The following is a 23122-nucleotide window of genomic DNA, read 5'->3' as shown; positions in this document are numbered from 1 at the left end:
ATTAGGTTTAAAGCCAAACCTTGTTGGGTTAGTTGTTCAACCACCGTTAAAAGGCATGGAAAGAAAGAGAACCATTTTTCTGACAGATGTCCTTGGTATATACCGGGCTTTTTGTACCTTCTTCTTCCCTAGAGTACCGTGCGTTCCTCTACAAAACCACGGGGTCTTATACTGAGTTACCCTCACTTCTATGAGCTCAGGGTAACTAAAACTCTATGCTGGATATAGCAAAACTAGGTGGGGAGGAGGAAGAGGATGAAATCAGCTGTAACTTCCACTTCTCAACTCAGGTAGTCAGATTTGCTCTGTGGAAGAGGTAGCTTTGAGCTGCACCCTCAAGTTAAGGCCGTAGACTTAGGTCTGCACCCACTAAAACTGCAGGAGCAGAGCTTTAGAAGCCAGTAAACTGCTCGGATAAATCTCCCAATATGAGCAGCTCTGCAGGACTTGTGTAGCCCAACAAACATTGCAGAAGAAGTTTCTGATAAGTTCATTTTCACTCCAGCTCGTTCCCATTTTCATGACAAACCCCAAATAAACCTACCACTTTCTCAGAGCTGTGATCAAAAAATCTGTAAACAGCCGGTGTATCAGCAGTGAAAATCAAAGCCAAACAGCTTATGTGAGACAACATTTTTTGTACAGTGTTTTCTAAGCTAATCAAGCACATTTCAGCAGGTTGGTGTTTAACAAGCATAGTAGTAACATTAAACGTTTCAAAGGTGGATATTCAAAAGCAACTGAGACACGTAGGATGTTAAATCGTAACGAAAGTCAAAGCAACGCACAGTTGGAGCTTCCACAGGAGGTTTCCGACACCACCTCCCAGCTGTTGACTCTATTTCGACGTGAAGTTAAAACATCTGGGTCCCCTCCAGAACCATTTAAACATTTTCTTGCCTTGAAGGCCAGTAGTAAGCGTGTGATATTGACTCTTCTTCCTCTGCTCCTTGTACCTGGACTTCTCTAGCGCAGGAGCAGTGAGAGCAGTGGAGATGAGTGGCTTTGTAGGGTCTGTTACAGATGATGCCCACACCAAGTTATTTGCTGTGTGGCCACCTCACCCTCCTCAGCTTATTCAGCTGGAAGCTGCCAAGCTGCCATGAGTGCTTCATCTCCCCTGTGCCTGTACAAACCTGCCTCTCTTAGGACTGCTGCTCTCAGCTACAGTCCCCCATAAAAGTCAGAAAGGTTTGACTAAGCTTCAATGGACAGACGTTAGATGAAGGTAGCAACAGTGAGTAAACCAGGAGTACACAAGTAAGTCTGTCCATGGTTCTGCAGTTCCTACACGTTGTACATAGCCCATAAGGCAGCATGTAAGGTCTATAGCTTCTTCCTCCCACCTGCCCAAGCCATTTCTAACACACGCGATGTTACACACCGACATGATAGCATTTGCTAGTTCCTCACAGATTTCCTTCCAAGGAAGGCTCCTTTTTGCCTCTTTTATTTATTTATTCATTTATTTATTTGTCCCGTTACCAGTTTTTCTTGCCAAAGAGGAGTCAAGTGCGCTTGAACAACAAAAGTGCTTTGTCAGTTGTAAACTCTGCCCTCTGTTTCGTGCAGCCAGGGCAAGAAATTAAGAGAAGGCATGGCAGGACAAAGCCTGTAGTTTGGCTGGATCAGAGGGAACTAAGGCCCTGCTGATTCCTGTTTTGAGCCCTTTCTTTTGGAGTGGTTCTGTACTAGGCATTAAAATAATTCCCCCGTCCCTGCTAGGTGCGGTTGTAGGTCATGGCTAGTGGTAGCCAGATCTACGGTGGTAGTAGCCAGCTCTGTACGATGGCTATAAATGCCTCAGCAGCAGATAGCCATCACTCACAACTCACAGCAAATGCCCCAGAGCTGCTTTCTCTCTGTCCTGAGCCCCATAGAGCGTAACCCACAACGTACTACATCTGGAGCAGGAAACATCACTGGTACCTGCTGGAAGTGACTGCTCTCCACGGCTGTGTGACGCTGCTCTGCGAGGGCTCACGTAGCTGCCCGTGGGGTCAGAGCCATGTATCCAGCACTGGGACCAGTGTCACGGGCTGTGGGTGCTCCTTAGTTGCCGAGTGACAGGGGATGGGCAAAGCCTGGCAAGCTAGATGGAGCCAAGGGTCTCTTCTAGTCTGTCGTCATGAAAAGGGAAGCTAGTGGCATGTGCCGAGGGGCTGGGGCAGCTCCTGCACAGAGCCTCCTGCCACCAGAGCTCAGCAATGCGCCCTACCCCTGGACCTCCCTTCTTACAGAGCCTTTCTGTGCTTCTGACCAGGAGCGATCCACAGCCACTGGCTTTCCCACAGCCACTCTGAGCAGCAGAAATGAACAGCAATGTCTGTCACTGCCAGAGAACAGCCCTTCCTGCAGCTAAAACCTAGTCTGCCCTTTGCCCTGACACTGCTCACCTCTTTTTTAGAATCTGCCTCCCTTTGTCAAGGCCAGACCTTTAACAAAATGTGAGGTTTTCCTGATAGGATGTCTTTGGCTCACCTTTGTGTGAGCATAACGGGAGGCTCATGGGGTGGGTTTCTGACTGTGCCCAGGGCGTGGGATGTAGGAGGAGTGCACTGGCAATGTGGGCAGGGACAGCCCTGATGTAGTTTCTGCCTTGGTATGAAGGTCACTAACAGCAAATCAAGCACAGGTTGTTCACAATGATGGTTTGCAGTTCACAGCCTGGTGCTGTGGCAGCAGGGAAGTCCCTTTAGCTTTGACCCAGGGACCCGTGACTTCTGGTGCTAAAGGCTCAAGAGAATTTGTTGCATTTCCCAGTTGGCTGTTAGAGGTGGAACCACATGGGAGAAAACCTCATGCTATCCATCCTGGCCAGCTGAGAAATTTCAAATTCAAAGCAAAAATCAAGGGGAAGAAAGAAGGGGAAGAGAAGATAAGCTTTATATTCTCTTATTTTGATCCTATTTTATTTTTAGAGCATGCTCATAGTCAGAGTTCAGCACAACCTCTGACTGTCCCAAACTGTCGGATTTGCTGCAAACAGCTCTCGCTGCCATTCCTCTGACTTGTTAAAAGAAAGTTGTTTTAGAGCTAAGACTCCCCAGCTTAGACCATCCTGTGTTCTTCATTTGCACTATCTGAAGATGTGTATGTGCAGATCAGTATGCCAATAGGTTTGGTAGCAAAAAGAAATAAAAGAAAAGGTAGAAAAAGAGGCCCTACCGCCTACAACTGATAACCCATGAAATGTCAGCTGTGTGAAAATAGTGCAGAAACAAGTAAAACTGGAACCAGAATGTGAAAAATCTGAGAGTCCCACAGAAATGGGGCAGGTTGCTCTTATCTCAGCAGACTGGAGCCCGCAGGAGCCTGCAGCTTTCTCACCTCTTAGTGCAGGCCAGCTAAGTGATTTCCCTGGCAGAAAAAGCAGGGTTTGGCTGTGTGGCATAAGTAAGATTTTCCATTTCTGTTCATTTGCAGCACTCCAGCTGGGCACAGTTTCTGCATTCCCAGCTTTGCCAGAGACTCTGTTACTTACTGGTGTTGCAATACCCAAAGCAGGGAGAGCGGGGCTCGCTGTGCCAGGCACTATACACGCCCTAAAGTGAACGATGATCCCAGGCTACTCCCATCCCAATCTAAGTAAGGCATCATCTGTCGGTATTTAAGTTCAAGGAACCAGAGCGGCTCTATTGAGCACCCAGGTCATATTCATAAGAATTTAGATCTATTTCTAAACCCACCACCTGGCTCCCTGAGTTTTCACTCCTTGCTCATTGAACATCCCATAGATGAGCACGCCCCTTCACCAAAAACATCCCTTTCTGTTTGAAACTGCTTTCTGCTCGTTAGACTCTGCTTGCTGCCACCAAGAGATGTGATCTCGAACCCTTGGATATGGAATTGGCATCTCTGCCTTGAGAAAAGGATGAAATGCAGTATGAATTTGCTTACGTTTAACATATATTGGCTTCCCAGTTAGCACTGCACCTGGATTTATGCCAGACTGAAGTTACAAAATGTGTAGACATTACTCACAAGAGGCAAGGCCAACGCGTTAAAATAACCTCAAAGTTACTGGCAGAACGAAGCCTATTTTTCCAACAAAAACGACTTTGCTAAACACACTTGTGTTACGTGAATTGGAGACCATGCCTGAAAGTCAGAGGCCTCTCTCAAGTTTTGACTCCACGATGAAATAAATGCATTTCCCTTCCTCCTTTGGCTTCAGTATGTTGTTTCCCTTGTGACCTGGCTGGAAAACGTGTGGTTGCTGGAGATGCTGTTGGATTTCCTGGTGAAGGCCAGTCGTTTTTTCTTCTTCCTCCACGGCAGGCACAGGAGCGTGAGCGTAGAGAGGAAGATCTGTCGGAAGTTTGCAGACACCAGGTTGTACAGGATGGGGTTGATGGCCGAGCTGACGTAGAAGAGGACGTTGGTCAGCATGTAGAAGTAGTGGTAGAAGTTGTAAAGGAAACTGGAAGAACAGATGAAAGATAGAAGTCTGAGTGAGTGTGGAGAACTGAAATAATTCGAAGTCACAAGGGTGAAAAAAGCATAAGCTGTTCTTCCAGCTAAGCTTTCTCTGCTAGGGACATGGGTTTGCCATCGGCAGTCAGTGCACGCACCCTGTGTTGTTAGCTGCCACTGGCCAAATGCAGGTCAAGTGCCTTTACAGGGCTCTTGCCCCCGTTGTTATCAGCTAGAAACTCATTTATGCCCTGGGACTGGATGGGGTATTTACCTCATGTATTCATTTTGCCTTCGAAAATAGACTTGCTTGAAACTGAGAAACCAGTTGGAGATTTGCTTGTGTGTCATGCATATACATTAGCTTGACTTTCTGGCTGCAGTTCTGGTATACAGAGCCTGCAGAGGAGCCAAGACCCTGTAAAAGAAGCAGTGATCTCCTCCCCGGGGCAGTGAGAGCTGCACCACCTCCTTCGGTGGGTCCCCGCGTTGGGATTTGTCCGTGCTCTGGGATGGTTTCCTCTGTTCTGGGGGCAGGCTGATGACAGCGTGCTTTTAAACATATCCTGACCACCACAAGATAATGTTTTCAGCTAGAATTGGTTGAAAACGCTTAGTTATTTCTGTTTCTTTCTGAAATAGCTTTCCTTGGGAAAACTGAGATCAACAGCTCGGAGATCGTAAAGGGTTTATAAACAACGTGGGTCTCATTTTCAGGAAAACGTTCCTCAGGATCATTTATCTCAGTGGAAACCACAGACCTTTTTGTTAGTCTGAGCACTGTCTAACAAAAGATAAATAGCCGTGTGCTGGAGTACATCACCAACCCCCACGGCCCCCTCAGCCCTGCCAAGTACTGCCCGGCCCATCCAGCTCTTACGAGCAGAGTTTCTCAATGTAGTTGTGAAGAATTAATTTAACGCAGATTTCTCTTCTTTAGGGACAGGCACATGCATTTCATTTATAAATGATTATGTCAAGCTGCTGCGAGCTCTTGATTAGCTACCGTACTGATAGTTCACCATTCATAATATGCCTGTAAATTCAACATTTTCCTAAAATCACTCATGGCTTTTAATAGAAGAGAAAAAAAAAAAAGTGAATGCAACCACAATGCATAAATTCACACTAACTGCTGATGGAATTCTCTACCCCTTTTGCTCGTAGCAAATGCGGGCATCACAGAATTGATTGCTGCTTTAAGTAGTTTTCTTATAGGAAAGCAAACAAGACACAACAGTTTGCCCCAGTGTGTGCCTCGAGCTCTGTTGTTTTCATGATTAAAGATAGGGTTTGGCTTTTACTACGGATGGATGTACAATTCCATTCAGAAGGCTGCTGTATCATAAATTACGATTATTTGTTTTTGGAGTTTATGAAATTTTAATGTCTCCTTGTTCCTTGGCTTCTTGGTATCGAGGATTTTTTCGTTTCCTGGTCATTGCAGGAAGCAGAGCTGGTTCCAGAGAGAACAGGGATGCAACGCTGTGGGAGGAGGGATGCATCTTTCTCTGAGCACCTCTCATGCCACCTCTCTGTCAGGCTAAACCAGGTTTATATCCCTGGACATAATGAACTCTTAATTGCATATTTGAAATAAATAAACAGTTCTGTTGCTGCTCTGCAGAGGAACTTGGCCTGATGTGGCAGAAAGGCTGCCAGCAGCCGTCTGTGAGCACCGCACGTGCGTTCAGTGTAGGTATGCAATGCGTGTAGGTACATATCCCTAAACTGGCTGCGAGTCTGGGCATTTTCTAATCAGTGACAATTACTGGTATTTAATTTTGAACCACTCCCTGTAAAACCCGGTAAATGCCCTCAGCGAGCAGCCCGGTTATTTTCCCGCCTGCGTAATCTCTCCTGTCACTAAGGGAAGGTGGCGCTGGGGAACGAAACCATGCTGACAGGAGCTGCTCCGTCCTAGGGCCAGTGGTCGATATCTCCACCACAGGGACAGCAATCCACTTAAGATGCATAAACGCCTCTGCCAAATATCATCTCATCAAGGGCTGTCAAAGGTGAATATCTGTCAGCGGTGTCAGCGGGGGCGATTCTGTGGCCGCGGCCACGGCAGGAAGGGCTGCTGATGCATTTCAGGGCAAGCTGATGCTCCCCCACCCACACCTGGGGGTTTAGATGATAAAGCCAGGACTCCTAAATTTGTCTGGCAATCATGGCAAGAAATCCAAAAGAAAGAATAAACCAATTAAGAGGTTGAGGCTTTGACCCTGTGGTCACACCTCCACTCCCCAGGCCCCACTAGGCCCCGATCACTCACTCTGTCCAGTGGCTGGAGGGGATGTAGCAAAACATGAGGCGCCGTATGTGGTAGGGGAGCCAGCACACCACAAAGGCAATCACCACAGCACCTGCAAAGAATGGAAAAAGTTAACTTTTTGTGAGCAGTTCTTCATCAGGAGTGAGAAAGGGACCTTTCTGGGAGGTGTTTATCAGCATAAACTGATTTCCTAAAGCCCCGCTTTGTTCTTACCTTGCTGCTGTGCCAAGAATTAATAACCCTGAGGGACAAACAGACTGAAAATGTCTATACAAATAAGCATAACGGAAATAATAGAAAATATCTATAAGCACAGAAGCAGTGACATTATGAACAAAAGACACAACACAGATAAGGGACTGTTGATGCCTAGTTCAGATGCAGGCTAAATGAAACTGGTCTGCATTTGCACCTGTCCTTGTGTTTTATGCCCTTGTGGCACCAGGTATTTTGTCTACAGTACTCAGAGAGTCAGTTAGTGGATGTTTTTCATCCAGGTAGACAGGGAAGCAGGGACGCTGTAATCCCATTAGTTGGTTATGCGGAGTCACTGGCTGCAGTCCCCATGGTGCTTGGGATCATTAAACAGCCTCGGGAGCTGCTTTCTGGTGGCAGAGCTCGTCCTTTTGTTCTATATTTGTGCAGTACCTGAGACAGTGATTACGAGATGCCTGGGTCTGGACATTGCCATCATACAAATCATTAATTAAAGAGTAAAAAGAGAAGGATGATAGTTTTTCTTCCTCTCCACATTCTAGCCAAGGATCATCAACCAATGAAAAACAAAATGCAAGAACTCCGAAGGATAAAAGCCCTTCTGGTGCTGAGCGTTCGTCAATCTAGATTAAAAAGCAGATATATCAGGCAATCAAGGGAAAGACTTGTTTCCTTTTGTAATATGTATTTCAACCTCTGTATGAAATGACAGGATTCTGGCAGAATCCCAGCAGGAAATAAAGAAATCTCAGTTAAAACATAACATAATAAAACCCAAGAAGAAAATCAAGACTAAATAAAATGATTATGTTATTTTTTTTATCCCAAATTTGTTCTACAGACAATAAGGGCCACATTATTCTTGCCCTTTATGTGACCTGTAAAGAGCTAGGAAGCGGCAAAGCTCTTACCAAGCTGCTTGGCACTTGGAGGCAAAGGCCGCATTTCCCTCTGCACTGAAAATATTTATGTGACTATGTCCCAAATCCAGCACTCACAGAGGAGTGATACAAATGATGTGTATCCCTTAAAAAACAGTGCATGAGGAGCAAGACTGGCTGTGGCTGCATCTTCCCATCACCATTACGCAGCCAAGAGGCACAGGGGAGGCTCCAGTAAATGCAGTAAATTTCCCCCCTCCAGTGGGGCAGGAGTGGGGAGGCAAGTGTCTGTGCCCTCTTTCTGGGAGTGTCATCAAGGCTGAAGTCACCGAGCGATTTGTACAGAAATTCAATAATTCTTGGCGTCCAGCTCTGTACTCTCAGTTTTATTCCTCTGTACTCTCAGTTTTATTCCAACCCCACGTTCTCATTTATTAAACAAGTTACTAACACTGAGGATGGGTAAATTCTCTTAGCATCAGCCTGTGTGATGTAGGAAAGCATCTTCCAGAAATGCTGCAAAAGCCATTTAATCAGTAAAGTTTTAGGCATCGGAAAGGACAGGTTTGGGAAGAAAGGCTAGAGAGTCTGTTCTTATTCTCTAGAATAAGAATTTATTATTTATATATTATATAATTATATATTATTATTATATTATTATATATTATTATAGTCCAGTTGAATTCATTATTTCAATCTGAGTATTTTTGGCTGCTATATGGCCATTGTGATCGCAGATGTAATTCATCACTACAGGGCCTGCAGCTCTTCAGCAGTCTAAAAAGACAGCACTAAGTGGATGGATTTGGGCTGTGTCTGAGATTTCCTGCTTCAGTTTTTTGAACTAAAAAATTCAAGAACCCATGACTTGTTTGCCTCCGCCGTGTGGCCTCTGTGCAGAGAGCACGGCTGCTTCCCTGCTCTGCCCCAGCCCTGCAGCGCTGGATGGGTAGGGGTGCATGCCTTGCATCAGAACCAGACCCTTCCCTCACTTCCAATTAATTCAATTGCCACGTGGAAATGTGGTTTTCAGAGGAGCAGAGCTGCTCCGTTAACTCCTGATATTTCCCACATTTGAGCAAATGAGGTGCCAAACCTGTGAGCCAGCCCCAGGCTGGGAGCAGAGGGGGGGACCTGTGCAAGCCAACCAGGCTGCGCCTTCATTTCCCTTTTAACTCAGACTCCTAATTGAAAAGCATATTTAAACCTGAATTATTGCATCCTATAATTTTCTATTTGGTCTTGTTGTGGCTCAGTTCTCTGCCTGTTTGAACCACATCCCAAGGAGGAAGGGCAGGGAGGAAGGAGGCGCGGCGGCGCGGCGAGCCCCTGTTTATCGCACAGGAAACATAAATTTTGAGCGACAGCTTTTACATTGTGCAAGAGAAGATTTAAACCGTGCCAGTCTTGACTTTCAGACTAAACTGAATGTGGAAGCAATCCTGGAAGTTAAATTGCATTACATTGCAGTGAGTATTTTGTTTTGCCGTGCGTATCCTGGGGCTCTGGCTGGGAGGCAGCCCTTGTCCAGGGCCAATGTCTCAGAAAACTGGCACTGTGTTAGCATGAACCTGGAGCAATACCTCATGTGTACAAAGCCCTGGCAGTGCCCAGTGGAGGGAGAGAAGAGAGATGCTGCTCCTGCTTTCAGCTACCTCCACAGTTGCTAAGACCTCCGGAGGAGCTCCAACCCAGCCTCCTTGATAGCTTTGTTGAGGCAATTTTGGCCAATTTACTACTTTTCTTTTGTGTTTCAAGGGGAGCTGAAATGCATGCAGCATATCCGAACTCATGGGCAAAGGCAGGAGCTGTTTGGGTATGGACAGATCTATCGGAGCAAAATCTCTCAGCCTTTGCTGAGGCTCAGCACATCAGCAGTGTCACATCTCCAGCGACGCTCAAGGAACGCACGCTCCGGCTGGTACTGAATAACCTATAAGGCAGTGTAATGCGGCTCGTGTCAGGGATTTGCATTAATTTTGGTTTCTGGAGAAACAATCCCTGTGTATTCAAAGCTTCTTGGGTCTGTGCGCTTGTTTAGCTGGTGCCGTTACAAGAGAATCTATCACAAAGGGAACATGTCACCGTGCGGTTTGATATGAAAGATGGAGAGAGCTGGGCCAAGTGCAGATGTGGCTGGCAGTGCCTTGCTAAACCTCGAGGCGCTGTTTATGTTAACATGATGCAGTACCTGACAGGTCGTCGGCAATATTTATACCAGCAGGCCCCAGACTAGGGGTTGTGGTAGTTACAATGTGGGCATGAGCCTAGTAAAATTAAAACTGCTTGTGCTGGTATTTGGGTCAGAAGGCTGCAGAAGAAACGATTTCCATAAAAGTCGATACCCCCCAGTGGAGACTGGAGACCACCAATATGCACCAATAGTGCCTGGGAGAGCAAAAAAGAAGAGAAACTGGGAACAGCAAAGGGTCTGGGGAGCCCTCAGCTCCTCTAGAAACTGGATACAATCCCCTTGTGCTCTTGTACTCGTCACTGAGCAGTGTAAACGTGAGATTTGACTTCTTGATTTCCATTCCAGTGCAGCCAGAGATCTGCTTTTATCTTTCCATATTATTTTCAGATAGCGGAATGAATAAAAAAAAAAAAGGTTTCAAAAAACGAAGTATCATACTCAGACTGCATTCTCCAGTGCTGATTTTTAGTGGCTTTAGCTGACGGGTTTGAAAATGGATGTGAATTCCTGGCCCTGCTCACGGTGGTGGTTAAAACGTCCCCTGGCACCAACAAGACTTGGTTTTATCCAAAAAGAGCAAGGCAGAACAGGAAGGTTAAAAGCTATGCAAAGAACAGGGCCCAGCAAGGAGCATGCCTGTGCTGGCACTGTGCAAACCAGGGTCTCTTCCCAAGTTCCCTCGTAAAACAGTCTTTGTGAAAAGAAAGAAGTTCAATTCAATTTAAGCTTTGTTTGTGTCATTTCCTCCAGGGATGTCCGGGTGTTTGGAGGAGAAGGAGGGAGAAAGAAAGAAAATTTCCCCATTGAAGGACAGATGAGGGCTCTCGCCTTCTCGCCAGGTTCAAGGCTCTTTCTGTTTGCTAAGATCTGGTATAACCCAATCTGACATCCTTTGCAGCCCCCTCTTAATTCCCCTCATGTTGTCTCATGTGTCCTTTATTCCTCCCTGAGCTGTTTCTGCTTGCAAGGGGGACTCTGGGGATGTGTTTGCTTCGTGCTTCTGCAGTGACCAGGGCTTCAGAGCTGCAGCCACGAGAGCCTGAACTCCCACAACGCTGGCACAGCAGGAGCAGGAGCAGGGTGGAGGTAAGAAGGGGTCTGCCCGTTGTTCTGCGGTGTTCTCCTCAGCCTGATAGCTCAGACTTGGAACACCCAAGAAGAGGAATGGATGAACTCTTCAGGAGTTTAATTCAGGAGGGGAATTACTCGCACACAAAGTAATGAAACGTGTAGGCTGCATGCATGCTCCCTTAACGCTTGGCATTTGCCTGGTATTACTTGAAGAAGTGAAGAGGCCCCAGAATCACAATTTAAAGATTCTCAGACTTTCAGTAAAAAAAATATGGTTTAATTTCCTCTCCTAAGAAGCATATCACTGAAGCTTCACCCAGCCTACTGTGGGAGACTGAAGGATATTGTTTCAATTGCTTAAACCTCTGTAAGTGCTTTATGACTGCTTTCATTAAGCAGCTCCTGTAACGGAGCAAATGCTACCTGGAACCGATCACACTAATAGGCTTAGCCAATGTCCAGCCAGGGACCTCCCCTCGACGTCCATCAAATTGCCTCAACACTGTTCTCCTTGCTCAGCTGTGCCATTCAGCGACTCCTCCTTCCAGTCACTGCAGGAACCAGCCTGGTGTATGGATGGGGACAATTAGTCCATGTCACTAAACTGTCCCCTTTCGAGAAGAGATGTTGGCCAAACACAGCTTTCAGCCTGAGCTCAAGCATGCCCTGATTTTTCAGCAGCTGTACATATGAAAATGAGACTGGAAAGGTTTATATTGCCTCTGGATCTGGTATGCAATAGTCTGGACAGAGCGTATGGGGTTTTAGCTGCTGAAAGCTGCTTATTATGAAGGGTGTGTGCATGCCTCTATGTGTTTAAGACTTGGTGCTATAGTTCAGATTAATTTAGGAAGCTTTCTACTTATCAAATGGTTGGTGTGCCAGGATATGCAATCAGAGGAGATTCACCCTTCCATGCAGCATCACACAGCGCCCAAGAGACTCAGCTCCCCAGCACCCCTACAATACAACCAAGGAATAACAATGCAACAACAGAAGTCAAAAAACACACAAAAAATGGAGGTGGCTTATTTTTGGAGACCTGGAAGACGTATTGGCTGGGCGAGGTAGGGTATGAAATCTCTTGGAGGGAGGTATTGTTAGCGGCAGCACTGCATTGCCCAAACATTGCCCAGTTATCCTCAGAAAAGAGCTGGAGAGCTGCCAGGTCCTGGAGCTCTCCGAATTTGGCTCCTCACACCTGGAGAATGCTGACAGCGGAGAGGGAATTGCAATCAGGAATCACACCTTTAAACGAATTAACGAGCTGGCTTACAGGCAGCTGGGCTGACAGTTCCTTGATCCCGAGCTCCCTAATTATTTTGTGCACAATCAAAGTCAGACAGAACCAAGAAAACACTATCAAAGAGGAGGAAAATGATGCCGTGGACATTTTGAATGAAGCTGTTAGCCTGACCATTTTAATATAAATAAGTACATTCTCTCAGTAGATGTGGAAGAAGGAAGAAGGAAGAAGGAAGAAAGGCTTTTGCTGCTCCGATCTCATCAAACAACTCTGCACACCATGAACTGCAAAAATTTATTTTCTGAGCACTAGTTTGATGTGTTCTGAAACATTTCACCCTTAAGACAAAAACAAGCTTTCTGTACTTCAGGCCAAAGTTTACCTTTGGAAATGGAAAATGCTTTGACCCTCATAAAGCCTGATTTTGTGCCAGCAGTTTTATTAGTGTGGACAAGTGCCATTTTTCTTTTCCCACTGCCTTCCATAAACTTGCCTAGTCTGGGTAGATGGTTTTGGATGCCATAGAGGCCAGGATAAATCATGTGTACCCGTGTTTGTTTTTGCTGCTTTTCAGACAGCTCAGATGTTAAAAAAAAAAAAAAAAAGTTGTGAGGAACAGGTGACAAAAGTAAATGTGAATCAAGCACCCCCAGTAGTCAAGTGCATCTGAGAAATGAAACGAAGCAACACTTTCTGGATAAAAAGAGCCTTTCTGCGTGATGTAGCGAGAAACAGGCAAAACTGGCAATGGATTTCTTATTTGCTGGATCTTACTCAGTCGAGAAAGGGCACAAGCAGCTGCTCTGCCCTCCCTGCAGGGAGGGGACCACAAAGATGCACACAATATCTGCGCATCACTGCCCAGCGCCCTGCGGTGCCACCTCTGACCCATTGCCACACCAACGCAGACCTTCAGGACCAAAGCCCTCACTTTTGCTGACATTTTTGAGCTTTTGCAGTACATAACAGAAGCAAAAATTTGCCTGGAGAAGAAGAAAAGAAGCTTATCGTTCAGAGCAAGAAGGGCTGGTTTTCAGTGCCGAGGAGGAAACAAGGTGCAGGATGCTCTCCCACCACCACCGAGCAGTGCCTGGGGAATGACAGCTGTAAATGTAGGTCTCTCTGTTATTATCCACAAAAAGTCTCCCTTCTTGATGTAAAATAAGTGTACAACACTAAGAGGAGAGAGACAGGTGTGAGCTGTTGGAGCAGAGGTGAGAAAAGGCAGCTGCTCACTTGCCGGCAGGAGGCAGGAGCACAAGATGGGGAGGAGGGAAGCACAGCCCCGTCCTGGGAGCGCTGAGGCTTGGTCCCAAAGCAAGGCTCAGGAGAGGAAACACCTCAGTCTAACAGGATCCGATGTTTTCTGGAGTTCTGACTCCATTTCTCAACAGGCATGGTGTTTGAAGCCGTGGTGTACCCGGTGGATTGCCTGTGGCACAGGCACAGCGTGCTGCATGGGATGCATCCCTTGGGAAAAAGAGCTGGAAAATCTGGAGAAAAATCTAATGGGGGGTTTTGGTGGCTTCTCTAGAGCCAGGATTTCCTTCCTTACGGAAATCGGGGCCTTGGCCAAAGCACTGCAGCCACCAAGAGCCTTGCAATGAGAAGTGCCAGTCGGAAAGCTTTCAGCTAGCAAGCACCATCTCATGCGCACGAGGGCTCTCCCAGTGTAAATCCAGAGCTGGCAGGTTTTATTAGATATCTTAGGGTGCTATTTTTGAACACCTTTTGCTTTATCATCTGTCAGATGATAAAGCTACCAGATTCTTTGGTCTTTTCCTCAGCTTACTTAATTAAGGCATCCAGTATTTCACAGCTCAGCTCAATTCCTGGGTGCAGGATCTTTTATTTAACCTTTGTCTGAACCAGAGCTCTGCAGAAAAAAAAAAAAAAAAGAAAGGAATAAAGCCATATATTCAAGTCTTAAGTTGCTGCTGACAGAATCATTAAAATGCTGGGCCAGTTTTGCTTTTGAATTCCTTCAAAAGCTCTTCCTCGGAGAGTCAGTGTGCGCGAGCAGGTCTGCTCTGTAGCTTTACATACCCGCAAACAAATGCAAAAGAAAAAGATTATTTGTGATTACTCTAATTGTGGCTGTCTGGAAGAATAAACAAATATTGAATCTCTTTCTGTCTTCTTCCAGGGAGATGATGATTGTGCCTCGTCTCTCTGCGAAGTTACGAGTGCTCATCCAAGCAGTTCATAAATGGCCATTTGTGCTCACGGCTATAAATGTTGTTTGAGACACTGCAGTAATTACAAGTGCAAAGGTGAACCCTTTATTGCATGTGAAATATGGAGAAAGGCATTTTCAATAACAGGGCTTAGGAATTCATCTGAAATATATTTAGATAGCCAGCCCTCAAAGCTCTGCAAAATTTAATAACATTCATATAAGAGGAAGCTGCTTCTCCTTTTCTCCTTTTTCTTTCCTTTCCTTTCCTTTCCTTTCCTTTCCTTTCCTTTCCTTTCCTTTCCTTTCCTTTCCTTTCCTTTCCTTTCTTTTCCTTTCCTTTCCTTTCCTTTCACTTTCCTTTCCTTTTCCTTTCTCTCTTCTCTTCTCTTCTCTTCTCTCTTCTCTTCTCTTCTTTTCTTTTTCTTCTCTTCTCTTTTCTCTTCTCTTCTCTTCTCTTCTCTTCTCTTCTCTTCCTTCTCTTCTCTTTCTTCTCTTTCTTCTCTTTCTTCTCTCCTCCCCTCTCCTCTCCTCTCCTCTCCTCTCTTCTCTTCTCTTCTCTTCTCTTCTCTTCTCTTCTCTTCCTTCTCTTCTCTTTCTTCTCTTTCTTCTCTTCTCTTCTCTTCTCTTCTCTTCTCTTCTCTTCCTCTTTTCCCTCTGCTGCATGCAAATTTGGCTTAGGACAGAGAAAATGTTTTTGCTGTGATATCGTGTATGGCCGGGTCAGAGTTTGCAAAACATTGGTTGCAGAATTTGGTGGGAGCAGACAAAGCGTAGCTCACAAAAAGGTGACATGCAGCCCCCAGGAAGGCATGGGGAAATGATGTGATGATGCACAGTCTGCTGCTGTAACACACCGAGCACCAGCGAAGATTTGCTTGACCCTGGTTACGTGCAGCACAGGGCCGGGGGAATTCTCTGCTGTTGCCGACAGAGCCGTTGCCCGTCACTGCCTTGCTTCAGGCAAGGATTATGTGAAAAATGTTTTGCTATCAAATCAACAGAAACGGTGACATTTTAACATCGTTTCACTTTGGAATTGGAAGTCAGCGTTCTGAAGAGGAAAAACATTCTGATTTCATCAATTATTTTTTTTTTTTTTTAGATCTGAGTTATTTGACCTTTTTTTTTCTGTCAGGAAGACAAAAATGGAAATCTGAATCAAAGCTGTGAAGGTTTGTGAGAAACTGACTTCTATGTGTGTATCTTCAGGGCAAAATTGATTTTCTGCACCCTCTGGTGAAACAGAGAACTCCTTTGGAGCAGGAGCTTTTGCCCAGGGAGCAGGGGAAGGAACCCCCAGCCGCGTGGGGTGGCCGAGCGGGATCTGCAGCCGTAAGTGACCGTGGGCAGCACCAGCAGGGCTGTGTGTCCTGTGCCTTGTGGCCACTCAGGCTGATCTGTTCAAACCCAACCCCACGAAATACCTTTGGTTTTAAATCTGCATCAGTTCCCCCATCACACTGGGAGCCCCAAACCAGCACCAGCTGAAAGGGAAGTATTCGGGCTGGAGCTGGCCAGCAACAGAAGGAGGAGCAGAAATTGGTATTACCAAGTTGTTTCTGTCTCACAGAACACAAAAGATTTTTTTCCTTAAATTTGAAATTTTCATTTCTCAACTTCTTCATTGAGCACAAGGAATTAAACACTACTTAAATCCCAAGCTTGCTTTCTCTATAATGAATTTTTGTATGCTTTAAGGGAAGATTAGGACTCAGAAAAGTGTTTCTGGGAGAAAAAGATCGTAAAGGAAAACAGAGGATAAAATTCCCTAGAAGACTTTTGGTGACTAAGCAAGAAATAGATGAAGAAGGAAGAGACCAAGAGAAGAAACAAATACATTTTCCAGAATGTGGGGCTTTGAGATGAGAACTGGACAATTATGGCAAATGTCAAAGCATTTGTTGGAAGCAATTTGGATTAAAAAAAAAAGCTACTTTTCTTTTAAGGTGTTTCAGATGAAAGCATTTACCAATTTCAACCTATTCGCCTTCAGATTAGGTTTACATAGACAAGTTCAGTGTCAAAATGTGTTGCTACTTACGCAGGACCCTGACGCCGTGCTTCAGGGCTTGCACACGGCCAGGCTCCATGGACATGCTGAGCATCGTCTGCTGCCCGCCGATGGTGCACACCTGGTTTTCCTGGGCTGCCTGCTTGAACATGACCAGGAGCTGGTTGGCGATGATGGTGTTGAGCACGGAAATGACGACCATGGGGAACACGAAGGAGATGAAAGTGTTGACCTGCGGGAGAGAGACGTGGCATGGTCATGCAGGAGGAATGCTCAGCGAAGCAGATTGTGCTTCATTTCTCATGGCAGCAGAGGAGCAGCCTGCAGTGGAAATCTTTTCCTTCCTCTTACTCTGCTGCCTTTGGTTTTAAAGGCTTACTGAGTAGAGGGAGAGCTCAGACTCCACTGCCATACATTCATTCAGGTGGGTCAACGCTCATGAAAGTCAAATTCACTCACACCCAATTACATTTTCTTCCCCTTTTCAGTGTAGTTCATTGCCATGAATGTCATGATGAAAACATGCTGTTATCTTTCTATCTTGCAAGCGGTAGGATGCTTCTTAGCTTTCATTGTGCATAGCATGACTTCTAAATAACAGCATCTTATTGCACTTTTTTTCTTTAGCATGAGCTCTGCTTGGGATCTTTTTAACTTTCAGTTTGTGCTCTGGCCTTTGCTTGTAGATTTAATGACAGCTTTTTGTTATCTGGTAATGAAATTATCCAATAGCCCTTGTGCCTTAAAGGATTAAAATTGATCAGAGTAAACAAGTGGAAGTTATAATGGTTTTAGTACAAATTATTTGATTACTGCAGTTTTGATAAAATTAAATGGAGGATCAAATTAAGCCGTGATTGAATCAAGTGGAAGTCACTGTTCGTGTCAAATAAAAGCAGGAAGCCTTTGTGAGGGCCTCCTGCACTGCCGAGGAACCTGCTGGAGCCGAGTTTAACAAGCAGCAGCCTGGGGAAGAAGATTTGCTGGGCACCCACAGGGCTCATCTTTGTTGTTCAGTGGTTCAGGAGGAGGCTCAGCACATCCCTGAGATGAGTACGTGACAGATCAAAAGCCCCTCAAAGCCTCGAAGTTTAAAATTTCAAAATATTAACAAGAGTTGAACTGTGTGCTGCAAATCATCCTGGAAGCAATTTTATTAAAAGCAATAAAACAACAACAAAAGGACAAAACTTCTAAAATTAATAGAGAACTTTGCCCTGTGGTGGGGTTACAAGGCATGCTAACTTCTTCCACCCAGATAGAAACATCTCCTGCAGCTCAGTACTTTGAAATACAGAAGTGACCCTGCATCCTGAGCCAACCCCATGTCCCTCTGCAGACCAAAACCTAGGAAAGCCTTATCTACCAACATCTCAAATGGAGATGTCCCCTTTCCACCCCACACACAGTGTGATCACCGCAGTGTCCAGGCATGTGCTGTATACCCAACATCTCGTTCAGATATACGTTCTCCTTGCTCTGGAGGGATTCAGAAATACCGGAGATGAATGGAAAAATGAAGAATGAATGAAAATCAAACCAAACCAAACCAAAACCCAGCAAACAACAACCCAGAATGCAACACAGGATCCCTAAAACAAAGAAATAAGAAGCACATAATCATGTGCGTAGCAGGTGCACTGCAATCAGAAGCACTTCAGTTTCTTTATCCATAAATTTAAGCAAGACGCAGCTCCTCTTTTGGTGAAGACAGGCAGTGTTGCTGCTGCCAAAGTTTTCTTTAGTCAGATCAAGTCTCTGTACAGCCTTGTGCTGCACAGCTCGATGCATTTAGTAGAAGTACCAGCTGGGTTTTGTCTCTAGCAGCCCACATTGTGAGAACATTGTCTCTTGGTTTATGCCTGTAATAATAATAGAGCTCCTCTGTGGACAATTTCCCGGGGAAATTCCTAGATATACCCCACCACAGCAAGCTGTTAATGGTCTCTGTTGTTAAATATATGGCAGTTTTCTAAGCTTGCATTGTCTTCTAAAACATAACACGTCTCACAGCCTCCTGTATACAAAGAAGTTATCTTTTGGAGTTGCTTCAAGACACTGAGAAAGATCATTAAGTGGTAGGGACCGAGTTCTCAGCTGGCACAAGATGACAGGCTTTCACTCAGAGTAATGTGCTTGTAAAGGACCCGCTTTATTTATTTAACCTTCACAATTTAACCTCAGCTGTGCTGAGCTGGTGCACACGGGTGAAGAGACTTTGCTCAGGCTCACCTGAAAAAAACTACAAAATTATATATTATATATATAGTATATATTTTTTCGACTATGAAAAAAGCCCTGTGGTCCCGCTGCTGTTTGTGCTTCTTTAGCTGCTGAACGTCCTTCTGTCCTACCATTTTGCAAATGACAAAAGGAAATGCTTCACTCTGTCACCTGGGATTCAGAGTCTATTGGATTTCACTCCATAGAATTGTCCAAGTTAAAAATTGGTCTTACCTAATATAATTACGCAGAACCCAAAAAGTCTTTTCTGAGTTTTCTTTAAAGTCTTGATTCATTCCCTAATTGTGTTGGGAAGTCTTTCGAAAGCTTGAGAAACTGTCTCATACATTGCATACATCCTATGAAAGGATTAATTTAAAGATTTCTGTCCTGTCTTGGTTTGTACCAAAACTCTCCTATAGTTAAGAAAGCCCACCTTGTAACTTGGCCACCAAGGGTGGTGAATTTCCAATTTCCACGAGCCTCGCAGGCAGCAGAATTTGGCCCTGGGCAAGGCTGCCCTACACTGACCCAAACCTCTCTTCTCTGGATGCACTGTGCAAAACGGGGACACCGCGGATGCCAGCGGAGGGTAAAATGCCAGCAGAAACCTCTGCCCAGACGCTGGCCCCATGAAAGCGTGCCTGAGCTACCAGATCACTCGATACCAAGCACCTCTGGCCTCCCAGGGGGCTCCAACGGCAGCACACTTTCCATCCTGGCTTTCCATCCTATTGCCACAAGGGATTTTAATCCCAGCCAAACCACGAAGCATTGCAGTTAGGTGAGGACACCGCAGAGAGAGCAGGTCTGTGGATGGGGCTTCATCAGCTAATGAGAAGACAAATGGAAATTTATGGAAATGAAATCACACTTCCAGAGGGGAAAAATGCAGTTAGCAGCCTCTCCTGGTCAGCTCAACACAATCCGATTTGCGTTGTTAGCTGAGCAGGAGAGTGCAGAACTCGGCAGGATGGGAGTTTGGGGCCTCTCAGACGAGCGCGTGGGAGAGGCACAGGGGAAGGGACCAGCGAAATCGAGTGAAACAAAAGGAGAACACGGTGCTGGCGTTTGTGCCTCTTTCTAAACCTTTTATACTGAAAACGGCTCCCCTGGCCCTGCGGAGCTTCGCGCTGACGTGCTCTGCTCCTGCCAGGCCGTCCCTCGCGTTACTCGGCCCCGCCGTTTCCCTGGGTTACCGCTGGAAGCAGCCAGCAGCTCGTTCGCCACGGTGATGGGGAAGATGGACACGTAACTTCGCCTGGCGGCTCCCCAGAGGGCTTAAACGAGTCCTGCAAACCAGAAGTTCTGGGAAGGTTCATTCACTTGTGCTGCAGGGTGGCTCCTGGAGGAACACGGTCCCCAGGCCCCTTCAGAAGGAAGTTTTATCCCAATCTCCTGACTTTACCCTTTATATATCTGAAGAGAAAGCGTTACATCTGTTACATGCATTATATGCAGGTACAGACTACAGATCCAGCTGGTGCTGTGCCTCGCCCAAGGTAAAAGGAACCCCAGGTGTGCCTCGCTGGAAGCCACCTGGGTCAGGTTTGTCCCTGGCTCCTACCTACTTGTGCGTGGTAGCCCCCAGCAGCATCCCTGAGGGGACAACACGGGGACCAGTTCCACCCCTCAGTGTGTCCTTTCCTGTATCATCATGCCAAAGGAACCTCCTTCTGTAATTTAATGTTAAGGCTTCGTGCACCTAGGATCAGAATCTTTCCCTAAGGGATCACATCTTCCAATAAAAACACTGAGCAATTTTGGGGGTTTCAATTAAACACCTATGACTTTTCCCCTCTAATAAGCACAGCCACAAAATTTACCGGCAGCCCCAGACTTGAAGCATCTTTTTCCCAGAAGCATCACGAGGGAGCTCAAAGCTGCTATTGCTAGTGAGGAGAAGGCTTTGCGGAGTCGCTTTCTATTTCCTTTATTTCTGTGACGTTACTGACATTTACTTTCGAGGTGCATAAAATCAATGGTGAGTTCCCTGAGCAGGACCTACTTATCCCATCCAAGGAAACCCGAAAGGAAGGCTCTGCTCCAGCTCCAGGTCACCTCTGCTGCCAGCAAATCCAGCTGGCTGAGGTACCGGTGTGCCGGCTACTGGCTGCTTCCATGGCCCGTCCGTACACGGCTTTGAAGCTGCTAACAGGTATTTGTAGCTGTTTTACTGGTCTTGGACCTCTTAAGTGGTGGGAAGTTAAAAATCATGGAGATATGGTAGCAATTGAAACACCTCTTATTGGAATACTGCAAGTATTACAATAAAATAAAAAGACAAGAATTAGGATAGTTCATAATATTTCCATTGGAAGAATTTTTATCTGAAAAAAGTTCCTTATACTGAGGCTATAAAGGTAAATATTTTTTGAAATTGTTTCTCATGTTTTCCCAAAGTTGGCCTTTTCTCTATGTGCACGGTCACACTAAGCAAACAAAGCAGGAAATGCTGGCAGCAGCAGGGTGCCCCGCACCAGGGTGCCCCACGGAATGGCAGCCAGGGACCCCGCCAGCAGGGACCAGACCCAGGAGCAGATGAGGAGGACAGTTTTTCAGGGGAAATTTAGCCCCTGGTCATGACACCTGCTTTGTGGCAGAGAGCCGAGATGGTCCCTCGCTGCCTGGATTTCTCAGTGCAGAGACTTTCAACCATCCCAAAGACCCTTTGGACCCTGAGGACATGCCTGGGAAATGGCCACGAGACCCCAAAGGAGCTGGAAAGCATCTCAGGAGATCTGTCCTTGCTGGTTTCCTGGAAGTGATGACGGAGAGGGCTGAGGACACAGGGTGTTGTGCTTTTGAGCAAATCAATTAAACATAGCTAAAAAAAAAGTTAAAACCCACATAGCTGGGTTAAAAAATCTACCACATTCTGGTTCACCTCATTTCCAATGGAAATGAAAAGTAAATTATCCTCCCCCTGGCTGGGGAGGTAGTATTGTTAGCATATGCCAATCAGAAAAGCACATCCTGCTACATCAACATTTGGCTGCCAAAAAGTCCTATTTGACTACATATACTCGACAAAATTACCAGTTTTCTCACTTGGTGGCTGGAATTAGCATTTTTTTTTAACGACCCAGTGGATAATTCCGGCTGTTAATAAGCACGCTGCCACATTCCTGAGTATGCAACTGGTGGCAGACAAGCAGGGCAGGGAAGCGCACACGCTGCCGGCATGCCACAAGGAGCGCTTGGCATTGGCACTCGTGTTTGATGTTCACAGGATGTATCTGATGAAATACCCAAAGTTATTTTTTTTTTGTTTTTGTTTTTTTTCCTTGGAAAATAAATTACCATCTAATTGAACCCCATCTTTGCATAGCTTTCCAAACGTCCATGCCAAGCACTTAGCAGTTATCAGCTAAATACCATTCCTTAGATACAACGGGGCAGGAGAGATCATATTCGTAAGTGAGGAAAGAGAGCAACAACTGCTTTCATAGCCAGTGCCTGGCACAGGGAGGAATGGGGAAGCTGAAAAACAGCCTAGAAAGGGATTTCTGCTCTTCTGAAAAAACGTTGAGGCATTTTAGTAATTTCAGTTTGGCTTGGTTCAGAGCATATTATCCAGTACAAAGTCTTTCCGATCTTCCCTCTTTTGGATCATTCATTCGATACATATCTAAATTAAATCTACAGACTAAAGAGGAAGCCTAAAAGAGTACAGAAGTGAGAGAATAGGGAATCGGAAGAGCTTGAGTGGGTGCCTAACACCCGTGGGGGCTTGTACTGTGGTGTAGGGCCCCTGGTCCTTATCTCAGACAAGCGCATCCTAGTTTGAAAATGCAAATAATGGGTAAATAGGAACAAGGCCAGGTGCCAAAGCGTGTGTGAAGGTTTGGAGTTCTAAGAAGGAGCTTGAGCAGGAGCTCGGTCTTTGCATATTTATCTTTTAACTCACAGAGGCGCATTTTATTTCTGGTGCTGCAATGAAGTAGCCGTGGCGGTGTGATGAGATGGATCTGATTGATGCTGCCAAGTAAGGGACCAGGTCCTGTCCCTATGTTGCTATTGCTCTGCACCCGTTAATATCAATGAGACCGATGGTTAATTAATTGCATGGCAAGGACACGTGAGCCTCTGTTACTGACACATCCATTACTGGCCTTATTCTGTTCACAAAAGGAGACCACTCGAAACACAGCTCAGAGGGTGAGACAAAAGCCTTGTGGATGAGCTGGGGCTGCTTGCTTCTATTAAGATGCTGTAGGTTTTATATTGGTAGATATTTAAGATCAGAAGAAAATGCCTGTTACTGCAAGGCTAACGGTGGCAGCATGCACTGTTTTTGGTCTGTGCTGTACTTGATCCACCTGAACTTCATTGTCATTAGCATTTTGGGCTTGCTCCGAGTAGTGATGTTTTCCTGGTAACATGCCTTCTCTCTTTAGATCCAGG

General features: G+C 45.7%; 1 protein-coding gene across 1 annotated transcript in view; it reads right to left on the bottom strand.

Annotated features, from left to right (window-relative positions):
• Positions 1-2668: 2668 nt before the first annotated feature.
• Positions 2669-23122, bottom strand: part of NTSR1 (neurotensin receptor 1) — a 49588-nt gene continuing 29134 nt past the window's right edge. Inside the window, exons 2-4 of the mRNA XM_040575785.1 lie at positions 16523-16724; positions 6695-6785; positions 2669-4423 (exon numbers count right to left, since the gene is read on the bottom strand). Of these exons, the coding sequence (XP_040431719.1) occupies positions 4174-4423; positions 6695-6785; positions 16523-16724 (543 nt within the window). The 3' untranslated portion in view covers positions 2669-4173. The remainder of the gene's footprint in view (positions 4424-6694; positions 6786-16522; positions 16725-23122) is intronic.

The sequence above is a fragment of the Cygnus olor genome, chromosome 16 (assembly GCF_009769625.2).
Source record: "Cygnus olor isolate bCygOlo1 chromosome 16, bCygOlo1.pri.v2, whole genome shotgun sequence".
NCBI lineage: Eukaryota > Metazoa > Chordata > Aves > Anseriformes > Anatidae > Cygnus > Cygnus olor.
This window is presented reverse-complemented; position numbering and strand designations above follow the sequence as displayed.